General features: G+C 36.9%; 3 protein-coding genes across 3 annotated transcripts; 2 read left to right on the top strand and 1 right to left on the bottom strand.

Moving 5' to 3' along the window:
• Positions 1-612: 612 nt before the first annotated feature.
• Positions 613-3,380, bottom strand: LOC130560540 (uncharacterized). The gene is made up of 5 exons (XM_057344390.1): positions 3,205-3,380; positions 2,846-2,947; positions 1,788-1,887; positions 1,484-1,591; positions 613-1,384 (listed from the first exon to the last, which is right to left on the bottom strand). The coding sequence occupies exons 1-5, from the start codon at positions 3,378-3,380 to the stop codon at positions 908-910; spliced, it is 963 nt and encodes a 320-aa protein (XP_057200373.1). The 3' UTR covers positions 613-907.
• A 63-nt stretch (positions 3,381-3,443) lies between these two features.
• Positions 3,444-6,077, top strand: LOC130560541 (uncharacterized). The gene is made up of 5 exons (XM_057344391.1): positions 3,444-3,547; positions 3,725-3,775; positions 4,558-4,770; positions 4,873-5,049; positions 5,535-6,077. Exons 2-5 carry the CDS (start codon positions 3,727-3,729, stop codon positions 5,843-5,845), a joined length of 750 nt encoding a protein of 249 aa, XP_057200374.1. The 5' UTR covers positions 3,444-3,547; positions 3,725-3,726; the 3' UTR covers positions 5,846-6,077.
• A 7,327-nt stretch (positions 6,078-13,404) lies between these two features.
• LOC130560401 (uncharacterized) lies at positions 13,405-16,997 on the top strand. The gene is made up of 3 exons (XM_057344141.1): positions 13,405-15,662; positions 15,764-15,940; positions 16,426-16,997. The coding sequence occupies exons 1-3, from the start codon at positions 15,479-15,481 to the stop codon at positions 16,734-16,736; spliced, it is 672 nt and encodes a 223-aa protein (XP_057200124.1). The 5' UTR covers positions 13,405-15,478; the 3' UTR covers positions 16,737-16,997.
• The last annotated feature ends 303 nt before the right edge of the window (positions 16,998-17,300 follow it).

Here is a 17,300-nt window from a genome sequence, read left to right as displayed (position 1 = left end):
ATTGGTCCTAAATCTTTTGCTTCCCAATTTTTCCCTACATATAAAGATATATGTGGAATAGAATCTTCGTAACACTTTCTATGAAGCCCATGCTTATAATGTGTTATAGCCCCATTTATAATTATTTATAGGTACTTATTACTGTTTTATAATTGTATTTATAAAGACACAACAAAACCTATACTGCATAATAAGAACATTTATAGTTACATTTATAATATTTTATTGCTTCTTATAAGTGATGCATTTGCTTTTTCAATGTGCATGCTCATAATCCATTATACACTGATTTATACGTATTAATTACGGTATGGTATGGTTCCATGAGTGTATTTATAAAGATGCAGCCTGCACTGTTATAATGTCATTATATTATAGTTACAATGACTTATTAGTAATGCAGATTTAGTTTTATGTCAAATAACTGAATTGTTTGTATTTAGGTTAATAGCTATGTTGTAAGTTACTTATTGTGAGTCATAATACAGTTACTACCCTCTATAAATGCATTATTGGTGGCTTTAAGTAAAGTGAAAGCATAGGATGCAGTTTTCCTATTGCAAATATTAGGAAATCATGAAGATGTGCTCATTATCCATTTTAAATGATTTATTTGCAAATCCTGAAATCCTATTAATACAAACAGTTGCGATTTGCATACTAGTAAAACACAGCAACATTATTTTTTAAGTATTACATCAAACCACAGTATATGCAACATTGCATATGGCTGACGAGGAATACATGTTAACAAGTCTAATTTCCATTCATGACCTGTAATACAAACATTGGCCATTAAAGACATAAATGATAAATAAATGCCTTAATACTACAGCAAACAAGAGTCTCTGAAACTATAGTATTTTTATATTTGATCATTTATGGACAGAAAAGGTAGAGCAAATAGTTAATTAAACTCATGCACATTGAATTTCCTGATATCATGAATGAGACGTCCGAGAATGTCATATCTGTGATTTCTTGCCAGCCAGTACTCCCATTCAATGACTCTAAGGTGTTCTTTCAGCAGCTTTGTGGTACGATTCCCTCGATGCCGCCAAACATCTGTTTTAAATGTCTGCCATGCTCGCTCTAGATGTTGTGTGTGAGCTCTTGTGGTGGGATGTACAAAATGTCTTTTGTGACACACAGTGTGATGGTCATAGCCTTCCTCTACTAGAGATCTCCTGTAGGCTCGCCATTCATCGGTCACAATGCTTGTGCCTCTCCTGACATGCCGGATTATTGTGGGCATCAGGTCATTTTTTGAGCGCCCTCCTACAATCTTAAGGACTGGTCTTCTTGTAGTTTGGCTAATTTCCAGGATACCCAGGACCCACTTCTTGCTTCTCCGCCAGGCTGGTCCAATTCTTCCACGATTATACTGTAAAATGATACAGTTATACAAGTCTTTCTGTTAAACATTTTTAAATGTTGATTATGAAATATCTAATCCATTAGGTTTAAACTAGGAAGATACTACCTTTCTTTTATGTGAAAACTTGCTTTCATCAAGCATTACAAAGGAATGACGACCACCCACACGCATTTTTCCTCTGCTGCGAAGTTTGTTGATAGCACGGCAGCAGACCTGTAATTCAGAACATGTTTGTTTCATAATTTTTATTTTTTTTATTTTATTGCTGCTGAATATAAAATAATAATCAATTAATGCTTTCAATGCCATTTTGAATCATGAAGATTTTTGGCTTCAGTTGATATTGGTGCATAGACCTGTATAGTATATAAAACCCCCTAAAATACAAGGTAGAACAATTTGATCTTACCTGTCTCATGACTGAAGCCATTTTTGACAACGTCTTACTGCTTGATGCAACACCATCTTCCATGAGGTCTACCTGTCTCATCCGCAATCCTTGTGAAAACCTTTTTGGAACAAAGCACATTTTTGAAGCCACATTAAACGGTCCACATATTAATAGCAGAAATAAACCTATTACTTTTATCAGTCCTAATATGTGTGTATTTGTGTGTGTGTATATATATATATACAGTATATATATATGTACACTGCTCAAAAAAAATAAGGGAATCAGGAATATCAATCAACCTGTTAAGGAACCATAAGTGATTGTCAACCATTTTCGCTTGTTTTGGTGCAAATAAAAGTGACAACAGGTACACTGGAGAGGAAACAGCAAGGGTGGTCTGGGGATGACCACTCTCAGAGGGTCTTAAAGACCTCCACGTGCACGTTCCCCAGACCTAAATTCAGTTGAGAACATCTGGGATCTCATGTATCCGAAGCAGTCAAGTAGCACCATACTGTCCAGGAGCTCACTTATGCTCTGATCCAGGTCTGGGAGGAGATTCCGTGGGACACCATGTGCCATGTCATCTGGAGTATGCCCAGAAATTGTTGGGAGTTCATATGGGCCACGTGGGGCAATGCACATTACTGTGCATTGCATATTATGAGTTACTGTGATGAAATTCAAACAAGTTGAATGAGCCAGGATTATAATTTTTTACAGTGATTCTACTGTAATTCCGGCCCTGAATGTGTTTATGATTTTGGCTTTCATTGACCATTGTCACATTATATTGTTCTCACAACATTATGCAAAGTATTTAAGTGAAGAGTTTTAACCTGGATATTCCGTTCATTGAGATCTAATATAGTGTGATTTAGGATTTTTGAGCAGTTTTTATATACATTTATGTTCCTATTGCATTAATTATTGTTAATGCAACTTTTAATTGTATCATCATATAGTAGTATACTACATATGGAAATTTGCATTTATTTATGGAAAATTATGGAACTTTATAATAAAGTGATGCTATTTATGTATATTTTTATAAGAACAATATCATGTGGTACCTGTAAATGAACTCCAGGTGGTTCTGAAGGCTTCTGCGTGATCTATAGAATATTGTGCCTTTACGGACAGAGGCTGCACGGTCTCGATGTTTCCTGCAGATCCTTATTGTGATATAAGAAAATGATTTGGTTATTTTGAAGGTGCCTCTGGCTTCAAAACTGTGTTCAGTACATATTCAACTACTTAAGCACATATTCAGTTAATAATAGACCAATGCTAGCAGTGATAATAATTATGAATATTACGATTATATATATATATATATATTGCTGAGTGGGTTAAACAGGTTAACCAGTGATATTATAGTTATTCAATTATTGTTTTTAAATATAGTTATTAAAATATAGGTTTATATTACCAGTGATATCCATCGTGGCGAGACAACCTTCTCAGATGCATCAAATTACTGCATCTGCATAGCATGTGACGTCGTAAGAGTCCTCTTTCTTGCATCCACAGTACAATTTTGCGTTTGTTTTTCAATGTACATTTTGTCTTCAGCAATCTGATGAGCTCCTGTCTCATATGTGTCATGTTTAACCCGCTTTTGATTTTTGGCGCAAAAATAACTTTAACAGCATACTTCCGGTAACTGATCGCGGGATTTGGGGGCCTGCCATGTGGTGTCCGGCGGTGTGCCTAAACTAAAGTAATTTGTGCGTTATCGCCATTAACCTGTAGAAAACGTGTCAGCCTACAAGGTAAGTAATTTGAACTTCTTTATTATTATAACAACTTCAAACTGCATATTATCTATGTAGCAGTTTGATGACTATGCGTTTTCTTATTTTGTAACCCACTATTAAAAAATGATGGCTGTTAATTATTATCGTTAGCCATTCTTAATTCTGTAAACTGACCAGATTAACATTTCACAGCAATGACGAGTAAAAGAACGAAAAAGGGAGCAGCTGTGTCTCAAAATGCTGGTAAGTTAGGCTTCAAGTTATTTACATCTGTACACATATTTTATGCGCATTCATTATGACTTTTAATTCCTAAAAAATAAATAAATAAAACTTCTGCAGCAATATACTGGTCACGGAAACACAATATAATGGTGATATGTAACTTTACAGTTAAAAATTAAATACAGTGGTGTTTTAGTGCATATATCTGCACTGATTTGACATTCACAATATAATATGGTAAATTATTAGTGTATTTGGTTTACTGTTCGTAATGGAGTTGTCTCAATATCGAACATTTCACCCTGTTCTACTGAAAGAGAAACAATGCAAGTGAATGTATACTATATGAATATAAAGTTAAGGTAGAGATGAGATGGGAGATTAATACAGGAAGAATTGTCACTGGAGATGTAACAAGCAAGCACTTACATATGGTGATTGCTAATTAAATTAACTTGCTCCTCCCAAATTCCTGTCTGGCTCTAAACTATATTTACCATACTATAACCTCATTTAACTTACTAAAATTACTTATTTTTATAAGTTAATAGCTATTCCTATCATATGAATTGTGATTACATTACAAACAGTTGATTTTAAAGTTACAACACGGAGTATGTCACATTTTAAATTAATTGTACAGAACATCACAATGCAGGCCAAGTGTCCTTTTAAATGTAGTCATTTGTTGTGTGTTTTAAATGAAAATAATTAAAAAAGTGTTTTTTTGTCGTTATATATTTTCATTGTATATACATACTGTTGATAAAATTATATTTTCACACTTTCCATGTAAACAGAGAATGTTGCACCAACGGCTACACATGAGATGGCCCTTTTAAGACATCAGTTAGAAGCAGAAAAGGAGAAAGGTGCTTTGAAAGATGACACTATTAACCTGTTAAAGGAGGACAAGGCCTATCTTCAGTCTGAATTGGCTCGAAAGGACGAATTTATCCGGGAACTTATTTCTAACAAGAAGGAAGAAATCCCTGGTCCAAGTAGATATCTAGGTTGGTGATTAAGTTTTAGAGTTTAAGAGTTAATTTGTGTTAATGTAATAAATATATTTTTGCCTTCTTGGATTCAAAAAAAATCTTTGTTGTACCCAACAGATATGAACCATACTCAACATAAAAGAAAGAAAACCCAGAAACTTGAAAAGTCTGATGAATCAGATGATGACTCCTCTGTACTGTCAGACTCCTCTGTTGAACTGCCAAACAAGTCCACAGTGCGGAAACACATGAGGCAAACACTGGTACCCAAAAGTGACCATGCACGTGTGAGAGGTAATGGAATATCTGTTAGAAAGAATATGAAGTTTCAGGGATTGACCAAAATTTCAGCAACAGAAAAATCAGTGTCAGTTAAACAGAACTATTGTATTTTGTGGTTTGAGACAACATAAAATCACTGAGGGCCCTATTTTAATGATCTAAGCGCATGGCGGAAGTGTACTTGTCCAAATCCACTTTTGCTGGTTTAATGACCACCGCCGTTATGACGCAGTTATTATTTTCTCATCATGCACCACATTGTTTAAATAGCAAATGCATTTGCACCCATTTATGCGTTCTAAGTGCACTTGTGCTGCGCAGTTTAGAATTTGCTAACTATTTTCAAATTTCTCTCTGCTTCCCCAAACGGAAACTGCCTACGGTTCTTCCTGTGAAATGCGGAAGTCACGCGTGCATAGAGCCTATTAGCTGAAATATTTCAAAATGTCAAGGTATTTACAGTGTGCGTTTTGATTTCTCTGTTCCATTTCTTTTAGTGAAGAACATCAAAGGCATTGTGGCAAGGTACAAACTGGCACTAGAGGCTTTCAAAAAGGGGAGCTCAATGAAAGCTGCCTTTGAGAGCTTGGGACTGGACCGAGCTACCATCGCCCGTACAGCAGTAGTTGCTGAACTAAAATTAGCTGCTCCTGAGGCCTTTGACACCATCGCTCCATGGAATGAGCGCGTGGAGAAACTCTCAACATTTATTGTAAGATGTCGTGCCGCAATCAGCAGTGACATCAAAGAGAAAATTTCCAAAATGAAAATAGATGGAGAACTTTTGCCAATGGCCAATACTTTCTGAGACATGTAGTGTGTTAGAGACTTGTTCTCAATGTTCTTGTTAATTTCTGGCATTTCTATTTCTCAGGAATTTCTTTTTCAAGCACTTGTATGAATGGAAATTTTGACTTGTTAACATGTATTCCTCGTCAGCCATGTGCAATGTTGCATATACTGTGGTTTGATGTAATATTAAAAAATAATGTTGCTGTGTTTTACTAGTATGCAAATCGCAACTGTTTGTATTAATAAGATTTCAGGATTTGCAAATAAACCATTTAAAATGGATAATGAGCACATCTTCATGATTTCCTAATTTGCAATAGGAAAACTGCATCCTATGCTTTCACTTTACTTAAAGCCACCAATAATGCATTTATAGAGGGTAGTAACTGTATTATGACTCACAATAAGTAACTTACAACATAGCTATTAACCTAAATACAAACAATTCAGTTATTTGACATAAAACTAAATCTGCATTACTAATAAGTCATTGTAACTATAATATAATGACATTATAACAGTGCAGGCTGCATCTTTATAAATACACTCATGGAACCATACCATACCGTAATTAATACGTATAAATCAGTGTATAATGGATTATGAGCATGCACATTGAAAAAGCAAATGCATCACTTATAAGAAGCAATAAAATATTATAAATGTAACTATAAATGTTCTTATTATGCAGTATAGGTTTTGTTGTGTCTTTATAAATACAATTATAAAACAGTAATAAGTACCTATAAATAATTATAAATGGGGCTATAACACATTATAAGCATGGGCTTCATAGAAAGTGTTACCGAATCTTCTACTTTGAACCATTTCGTTATGAAATCATTTTCAATTATGTTTATGGCTGCCCCCCGTTTACTTATTATGATATATTGTGAGATCATTTCAATTTTTTGTTCTTTAGTTCCTTCCTGCCATTTCTTTTCTGTGTCTGCATTCCTCGTGGGGTCATAGTTCATTGTGCAGTGAAATCCTGACTTGGGTGTCTGTGCTTCAGGGATCTGTGCTTCAATGAATCTACCCCATTTATTAATCGTCTGTCTTACATCATCCTCTATTTGTCCTATCCAGTATACATTTGCTTTTGGCTCAGATATAGTCATTTGAGTTCCCACCATATCAACATACAATCCCTCTGTAGAACACCAAATTTGTAAACCCAATTTACACAATGCATCTCTTCCTAACAGATTAATAGGAGTCTGATCTGATATCAGGACTGGCATGGTCAGTAAAAAATATTGTTCTGTACAATTTATTAGCTTTTTTGCCCATGAGGACCTCAATTTTGGTCCCCACAGTGACACGAGTCCCCATGTGTTGGTGTGCATTCAGGTTTAGGTCCCCACCGGGATATACAAACATGAACACACACACACACACACACTATAGTTTGCATGTATGTATTCACATTAGGGGGACAATGGAACAATGTACAGATTTTCAGGACATTGGGACTTTAATTCACCAAAGTGGCATTCACCAGATTACAATGTATAGCAAGGTTATTCATAAAAATAACATGAAACGTTATTGTTACTATTTTAACTGCTATACAGCTATTCAAACGCTCTATTTAAGCACAGTATGTGTATATTCTTCTTACTAAACGATCACATAAGTACTAAGATAAAAGTGTACTCCACTAAAAAGGACACATATGAATTGATTGCTATAGTGATGACACCGACCGTTCTTCACTTTCACTTTAAAACCCAGGTTTGGATCTTCAATAGTGGCCTTACCTCCACGTACTATTATTAGCATACATTATCGGCACTATAACATCTTATTTCTGACGCATGCCATGTATCATACCTTTATTAATCAGTGCTAATCCCCGCATTTTTAGTCTCCGCTACAACAATGCGCTCTGCATCGTTCCCGCTTCCATCTGTTTGAAGATTAAAGTGTAGGCTACACGAAAGACGACTCGCCTAATAGCAGTCACTTGTGATTGGCTGAATGTTAATTCACTCAAATCTATGTAACTAACCAGATAACATGGGCGGGAATTTTGGCGGAGGTGTGTCGAAAAAGTGCGGAGGACAGAACCATTTTTATCTGAAAGTGGGGGTATTCCCGCACATGGTGCCACGCCTATTTAGCGCAGATGCGTGACTTAAGTCTTAAAAAACAAGTGCTTATGTACATTTATAGAAAATATATATTTTGTATTGCGGGTTTATTTGGTGCCCCTAAAGTCTTGGTGCCCCTGGGCACTTGCCCAATTGCCCATATGGTTAATCCGCCTCTGCTGTAACGTTATATTGTGAAACCAATGTCTCTGTCTGTATCTTAAATATGTATTATTTTAATGCCTTCTAGACCTTTGTCCTGCAAATAAAACGTTTATGCAGTTTGCAATTACAGTACCCATGATTTGAACAGTTTAATACAGTATGTTTTTTGAAAGCATTTTGTTTGAAAAATATTATTCCAATATAATTGACTATACAAACATTATTTCTCATAAGTAAAAAAATATGATGGTGGGTTTAAGTAGGAGCCATACCCCACTATATGCACACAATATGGATTTATTTCACTGTAACGTTTTGGAGAAATACAATATTTTCTACTTCAAATGCCTATGAAACTATATTTCTAATAAGTAGAAAAAACTGATGGTGGGTTTCTATAGGGGCCATCCCACCTATATGCACACCATATATGGACTTATTTTACTGTAGCTTTTGGAGAAATACACATTTTTCCACTTCAAATGCCTATAGAAACATTATTTCTAATAAGTAGAAAAAACTGATGTGGTTTCTGTAGGGGCCATCCCACACTATATGCACACCATATATGGACTTATTTTACTGTAGCGTTTTGGAGAAATACACATTTTTCCACTTCAAATGCCTATAGAAACATTATTTCTAATAAGTAGAAAAAACTGATGTAGGGTTTCTTAGGGGCCATCCCACACTATATGCACACCATTATGGATTTATTTTCTGTAGCTTTTGGAGAAATACAAATTTTTCACTTAAAGCTATAGAACATTATTTCTAATAAGTAGAAAAAACTGATGATGGATTTCTGTAGGGGCCATCCCACACTATATGCACACCATATAGGACTTATTTTACTGTAGCGTTTTGGAGAAATACACATTTTCCACTTGCAATGCCTATAGAAACATTTATTTCTAATAAGTAGAAAAAACTGATGGATGGTTTCTGTAGGGGCCATCCCAACTATATGCAACCATATATGGATTATTTTACTGTAGCATTTTGGAGAAATACACATTTTTCAACTTAAATGCCTATAGAAACATTATTTCTAATAAGTAAGAAAAACTGATGGTGGTTTCTATAGGGGCCATCCCACACTATATGCACACCATATATGGATATTACTGTAGCGTTTTGGAGAAATACACATTTCACTTCAAATGCCTATAGAAACTTATTTCTAATAAGTAGAAAAAAGACTGATTGTTTCTAAGGGGCCATCCCACACTATATGCACACCATATATGGATTATTTTACTGTAGCGTTTTGGAGAAATACACATTTTTCCACTTCAAATGCCTATAGAAACATTATTTCTAATAAGTAGAAAAAACTGATGTGGTTTCTGTAGGGGCCATCCCACACTATATGCACACCATATATGGACTTATTTTACTGTAGCGTTTTGGAGAAATACACATTTTCCACTTCAAATGCCTATAGAAACATTATTTCTAATAAGTAGAAAAACTGATGTTGGTTTCTGTAGGGGCCATCCCACACTATATGCACACCATATATGGATTTATTTTACTGTAGCGTTTTGGAGAAATACACATTTTTCACTTTAAATGCCTATAGAAACATTTTTTCTAATAAGTAGAAAAAACTGATGTGGATTTCTGTAGGGGCCATCCCACACTATATGCACACCATATATGGACTTTATTTTACTTACTTTTGGAGAAATACACATTTTTCAACTTAAATGCCTATAGAAACATTTTTTCTAATAAGTAGAAAAAACTGATGTGGTTTCTGTAGGGGCCATCCCACACTATATGCACACCATATATGGATTATTTTACTGTAGCGTTTTGGAGTAAGAGTAAGACGAACATGCTAACGCGAAATTATGACCCTCCAGTGGAGAGGAAGGGGACCCAGAGCTTTCACAAAGCGTCACCGGCCGTCTGGTGGCCTGGGATGACTCAGGACATCGCCCGATTCGTCAAAGGATGCTCAGTCTGCGCCATCGCAAAGACACCACGTCGCCTGCCGGAGGGAAAACTACTCCCATTGCCCATACCCCAACGACCGTGGTCTCACCTCGCAGTGGACTTTATCACCGACCTGCCCCTGTCTGACACATTCACCTGTATCCTGGTGGCAGTGGATAGGTTCTCCAAAGCATGCAAGTTGATTCCCCTCACTCAGCTCCCCACTGCACTAGAGACGGCTGAGGCCCTGTTTACCCATGTGTTTCGCAATTACGGGCTTCCTGAAGACGTTGTGTCAGACAGGGGTCCCCAATTCATCTCCCGGGTCTGGAAGGCCTTCTTCGGAATACTGAACATCTCGGTGAGCTTGACCTCCGGATATCACCCTCAGGCGAACGGCCAGGCTGAGCGGAAGATACAGGACATCGGGAGGTACCTGAGATCATACTGCCATACTCACCAACACAGCTGGCACCGTTTCCTACCCTGGGCGGAGTACGCCCAAAACTCCCTTCGACAGACCTCAACCGGTCTCACCCCGTTTCAGTGTATCCTAGGATATCAACCTCCCCTGTTCCCCTGGTCTGGAGAACCCTCATCGGTGCCAGCTGTCGATCACTGGTTTCGGGAGAGCGAGAGGGTCTGGGACTCAGCTCACCACCACCTCCAGCAGGCTATCCGCAGGCAGAAGCTCCATGCGGACGCCCGAAGATCCCCAAACCCCCAGTATGCTCCAGGGCAACGGGTCTGGTTGTCCACAAGGGACTTACGCCTGCGACAACCCTGCCGGAAGCTGAGTCCCAAATACATCGGACCATTCCTCATCACTCGACAGATCAATCCCGTCACCTTCCGCCTCCAGCTGCCCAAACATTACCGGATCTCCCCCTCCTTTCACGTTTCCCTTCTCAAACCCTTTATTACTCCTGTTTCTGTTTCCTCTACAGACCCTGCTGTAACCACAGATCTGCCTCCTCCTCCACCACCTCTGGACGCCGCCCAACAGATCTTCAGAGTAGAGGAGATCATGGACTCCAGGAGAAGGGGAGGTCACCTCGAGTACCTCATCAACTGGGAGGGCTACGGACCTGAAGAACAATCCTGGGTACCACGGATTGACATTCTGGACCCAGCACTCCTACGAGAGTTCCACCAAACCCATCCTGAACGTCCGGGTCCTCGACTTCGAGGTCGACCCCGTCACCCTGGTAGGTCCGCTGGACGGACCATGGAGGGGGGGTACTGTAACGGTTTCAGCACCACCGGCCACGCCCCCCATGTCGTCACCGCCAGCTCGCTTCACCCGTTCCCTCTCCCCGGAGTTTTGAACTCAATTTCCCAGCATGCACCACACATCCACCATTTTTGATTAGTCCACACCTGCATCACATCATCAGGACTCTATTTAAGTTTGCACCTTTTTGTTCTTCCCTGTTCAGTCTTGTTGTCTTCAAAGCAATTCTCAACCCCGATAAGTATACCTACCTGTTTTTGAAAGACTTACCTGTTTTTTGGAATTCCTGTTTTTGGATATTTACTGTTTTTGGATACCTGTTTTTGGATACTTAGCCTGTTTTTGGATACTTAGCCTGTTTTTGGAATACTTACCTGTTTTTGGATACTTACCTGTTTTTGGATACTTACCTGTTTTTGGAATACTTACCTGTTTTTGGATACTTACCTGTTTTTGGATACTTACCTGTTTTTTGAAATAAACTCCTTTTTCTTATCTACCTCAGTGGTGTGCTCTCCGTCTACCAGAACCCTGACAATTCTGTCATCCTGGTGACCTGTTTTAGAAGCGTTTGTGTCACTTTAAAATCACACACAAACCAAGTAACTAAAATACATTAATACACTAATAACCTGCAGCCTTCTGTCAGGTTTATGTTCAGTTTGTTTTCTTCCTTTGTTGTATTCAAGTTTCGTATGTTCCCTGTTCATTTAACCAATTAACAGTTTAATGCCTCCCTCATTTTCTTCTCTGGTTCTACTTAGTTCTGTTTAGTCACTCATGTGTCTTGTTTAGTTTACCTTGTATATTGTTTTAGTGCAGTCCCTGGTATGTCTACAGTTACATTATGTTTTTGATGAACATTCTCAATTAAAGTAAAGTTTTTGACAAACAGTTTCTTTCTGAAAGGTTAATGCATATCCAATTTTAAATGCATGTATTAAAGTAAAAACCTTGGAGGGTGGAGAATCTGCAAAACGCATTCACACAAAAACAAAATGTGTTGTTTAATTCATTAATTAAATTAGTGTCAATATAATATGTTGTTTAATTCGTTAATTTTATAAGTGTCAGTGCCTTGCAAAGGCATAGGCTTTTTCTGAAATCTGGGTGTGTGAATGCATGCTTCCTGATATTTGTTTTACTATTCTATGTATTACACAATCCATCTATCATTCTACCCCAAAATCTACACCCCTGGTACCTTACATTGTTTTGCACAAACAAAGTAGGCCTACTAAGACACCAATAATAGTTTTGAGCAAATAATTTTACACTAGCAAAGGAATATGATACTTAGACTATTTTTAAACAGATATTGCATACTAACATATTGTAAGCATATCCTTCCACAACGTGTACATTCAAATTATAGAAATGAAAGGTTTCAGGAAGATTGACACATAGTTTATGTGTAGAGATGTACAGTAATTTGGAGACATTATTTCATATTTATATCAATTCAGTTCGGGTCATTAACAATGTGACGTGACAGATCCTGTTTCATATTTCATGTTTTAGATATTGGTCACAATGTTACCTTCTGATATGCCAGATAAATGTTCTTTAGTCTTATCCTGTTCAAAAGGGAATTGGAAATCTGCAAAGACAGGCAAAGTGTTGCCCAGGTGCCACTAGAATTATAAGCACTTTCATCCGTCGCATGGCCTTGTAGCGCGTTCTTTATGTCTTGCAAAGTGATCGTGACTTTACGACTCTGTTTAGAGAAAAAACGTTAACAATATAAATCACATTCATTTATGAAATAATTAAACCTAAGTACCGTAAAATGTCAAATAAACTGACAACTTTGTAAGAAAAATAACGAATAAAACAATAAATCAAATGATACTTAGGCCTACCTTCCCAAAAATGGAAAAACAGTATCGTCTGAAATGTACAACAATGAAATTGGCGTTAACAACATGTAAATAATAAAAACCAATTGTTTTGAAGAAACATAAATCAAAGTAAAATAAAAATATAAATTAAATTATAGTAAAATGTCAACTTACCGTTCTCTCTGTCGACTCATGATATCAGGACTTATCGCGACTNAAATCTAAAAATGCAAAAAGTGTTCTATGATCTTTAGGTTTAGGGATAGGGTTAGGGATAGGGGATAGAATATACAGTTTGTACAGTATAAAAACATTACGCCTATGGACTGTCCCCACGGGGATAGTCAACCAAAGCTGTGTGTGTGTGTTCATGTTTGTATATCCCGGTGGGGACCTAAACCTGAATACACACCAACACATGGGGACTCGTGTCACCGTGGGGACCAAAATTGAGGTCCCCAGGGGCAAAAAAGCTAATAAATTGTACAGAACAATATTTTGTACAAATCTAAAAATGCAAAAAGTGTTCTATGATCTTTAGGTTTAGGGATAGGGTTAGGGATAGGGGATAGAATATACAGTTTGTACAGTATAAAAACATTACGCCTATGGACTGTCCCCACGGGGATAGTCAACCAAATTTTCTGTGCGTGCGTGCGTGCGTGCGTGTGTGTGTGTCCCTGTACCCCCATTTTGTGGCACGCACAACATTTACACCTGTTAAAAAAATGTTAGTGATTTTTTTTAAACTACATCAAAACCTGAAATGTAACATTACAACAGAAAGCAGGTGCCCCTTAACTACAGTAGGCCTAATTGTTAAAAATACTTAATGGAAAAGAGTTGTTTTTGTGTTCTATTCTACAAAAGTGTCATGTTAATGTATAATTCTTGTAAAATAGTATATTGTAAATTGCTGAGTTTCATTCTTATAAAATCTTTTAATATATAAATCTTTTAATGAGTGGATTCTTGCGTGTGGGTTGATGGGGGGGAACCTCTGGGGCTGTTGCCCAGGGGCACCATGAGGTCTTAATACGCCTCTGGTTACAGCAATCATAATGCAAACATTCGGAGAAAAAAACCTGCATAAATTACGACAAAAACGAGATATTCTAAACGTAAAACAAGAAATATGTTATTGACAAGAGACGCGGATCATCTACATCTAAATAAAGCTTTACAAGCGGTGTTCCTGTAATTTACCGTAAACCACTCAATAAGCGCGCATCTGAACCTAAACGGCGGCTGGTTTGACCGTGTATTTTCAATCCGCGGCTGGCTTGACCGCAGTGTGGTATCCGGCGGTGTGCCTAAACTAAAGTAATTTGCGCGTTATCGCCATTAACCTGTAGAAAACGTGTCAGTCTACAAGGTAAGTAATTTGAACTTCTTTATTATTATAACAACTTCAAACTGCATATTATCTATGTAGCAGTTTGATGGCTATGCGTTTTCTTATTTTGTAACCCACTATTAAAAAATGACGAGATTAACATTTCACAGCAATGACAGTAAAAGAACGAAATAGGGAGCAGCTGTGTCTCAAAATGCTGGTAAATTAGGCTTCAAGTTATTTACATCTATGCGCATTCATTATGACTTTTAATTCCTAAAAAATAAATAAATAAAACTTCTGCAGCAATGTACTGGTCACGGTATATGGTATAAACACAATATAATGGTGATATGTAACTTCACAGTTAAAAATTAAATACAGTGGTGTTTTAGTGCATATATCTGCACTGATTTGACATTCACAATATAATATGGTAAATTATTAGTGTATTTGGCTTACTGTTCGTAATGGAGTTGTCTCAATATCGAACATTTCACCCTGTTCTACTGAAAGAGAAACAATGCAAGTGAATGTATACTATATGAATATAAAGTTAAGGTAGATATGAGATGGAAGATGAATACAGGAAGAATTGTCACTGGAGATGTAACAAGCAAGCACTTACATATGGTGATTGCTAATTAAATTAACTTGCTCCTCCCAAATTCCTGTCTGGCTCTAAACTATATTTACCATACTATAACCTCATTTAACTTACTAAAATTACTTATTTTTATAAGTTAATAGCTATTCCTATCATATGAATTGTGATTACATTACAAACAGTTGACTTTAAAGTTACAACACGGAGTATCTCACATTTTAAATTAATTGCACAGAACATCACAATGCAGGCCAAGTGTCCTTTTAAATGTAGTCATTTGTTGTGTGTTTTAAATGAAAATAATTAAAAATATAATGTGTTTTTTTGTTGTTATATATTTTCATTGTATATACATACTGTTGATAAAATTATATTTTCACACTTTCCATGTAAACAGAGAATGTTGCACCAACGGCTACACATGAGATGGCCCTTTTAAGACATCAGTTAGAAGCAGAAAAGGAGAAAGGTGCTTTGAAAGATGACACTATTAACCTGTTAAAGGAGGACAAGGCCTATCTTCAGTCTGAATTGGCTCGAAAGGACGAATTTATCCGGGAACTTATTTCTAACAAGAAGGAAGAAATCCCTGGTCCAAGTAGATATCTAGGTTGGTGATGAAGTTTTAGAGTTTAAGAGTTAATTTGTGTTAATGTAATAAATATATTGTTGCCTTCTTGGATTCAAAAAAATCTTTGTTGTACCCAACAGATATGAACCATACTCAACATAAAAGAAAGAAAACCCAGAAACTTGAAAAGTCTGATGAATCAGATGATGACTCCTCTGTACTGTCAGACTCCTCTGTTGAACTGCCAAACAAGTCCACAGTGCGGAAACACATGAGGCAAACCCTGGTACCCAAAAGTGACCATGCACGTGTGAGAGGTAATGGAATATCTTTTAGAAAGAATATGAAGTTTCAGGGATTGACCAAAATTTCAGCAACAGAAAAATCTGTGTCAGTTAAACAGAACTATTGTATTTTGTGGTTTGAGATAACATAAAATCACTGAGGGCCCTATTTTAATGATCTAAGCGCATGGCGCAAGTGTACTTGTCCAAATCCACTTTTGCCAGTTTAATGACCACCGCCGTTATGACGCAGCTATTATTTTCTCGTCATGCACCACATTGTTTAAATTGCAAATGCATTTGCACCCATTTATGCGTTCTAAGTGCACTTGCGCTGCGCAGTTTAGAATTTGCTAACTATTTTCAAATTTCTCTCTGTTTCCCCAAACGGAAACTGCCTACGGTTCTTCCTGTGAAATGCGGAAGTCACGCGTGCATAGAGCCTATTAGCTGAAATATTTCAAAATGTCAAGGTATTTACAGTGTGCTTTTTGATTTCTCTGTTCCATTTCTTTTAGTGAAGAACATCAAAGGCATTGTGGCAAGGTACAAACTGGCACTAGAGGCTTTCAAAAAGGGGAGCTCAATGAAAGCTGCCTTTGAGAGCTTGGGACTGGACCGAGCTACCATCGCCTGTACAGCAGTAGTTGCTGAACTAAAATTAGCTGCTCCTGAGGCCTTTGACACCATCGCTCCATGGAATGAGCGTGTGGAGAAACTCTCAACATTTATTGTAAGATGTCGTGCCGCAATCAGCAGTGACATCAAAGAGAAAATTTCCAAAATGAAAATAGATGGAGAACTTTTGCCAATGGCCAATACTTTCTGAGACATGTAGTGTGTTAGAGACTTGTTCTCAATGTTCTTGTTCATTTCTGGCATATCTATTTCTCAGGAATTTCTTTTTCAAGCACTTGTATGAATGGAAATTTTGACTTGTTAACATGTATTCCTCGTCAGCCATATGCAATGTTTCATATACTGTGGTTTGATGTAATACTTAAAAAATAATATTGCTGTGTTTTACTAGTATGCAAATCGCAACTGTTTGTATTAATAGGATTTCAGGATTTGCAAATAAATCATTTAAAATGGATAATGAGCACATCTTCATGATTTCCTAATATTTGCAATAGGAAAACTGCATCCTATGCTTTCACTTTACTTAAATCCACCAATAATGCATTTATAGAGGGTAGTAACTGTATTATGACTCACAATATGTAACTTACAACATAGCTATTAACCTAAATACAAACAATTCAGTTGTTTGACATAAAACTAAATCTGCATTACTAATAAGTCATTGTAACTATAATATAATGACATTATAACAGTGCAGGCTGCATCTTTATAAATACACTCATGGAACCATACCATACCGTAATTAATA

The sequence above is a fragment of the Triplophysa rosa genome, linkage group LG10 (genome assembly GCF_024868665.1).
Source record: "Triplophysa rosa linkage group LG10, Trosa_1v2, whole genome shotgun sequence".
Classification (NCBI taxonomy): Eukaryota; Metazoa; Chordata; class Actinopteri; order Cypriniformes; family Nemacheilidae; genus Triplophysa; species Triplophysa rosa.
Note: the sequence above shows the minus strand (reverse complement) of the source record. Positions and strands in the feature narration are given on the sequence as shown.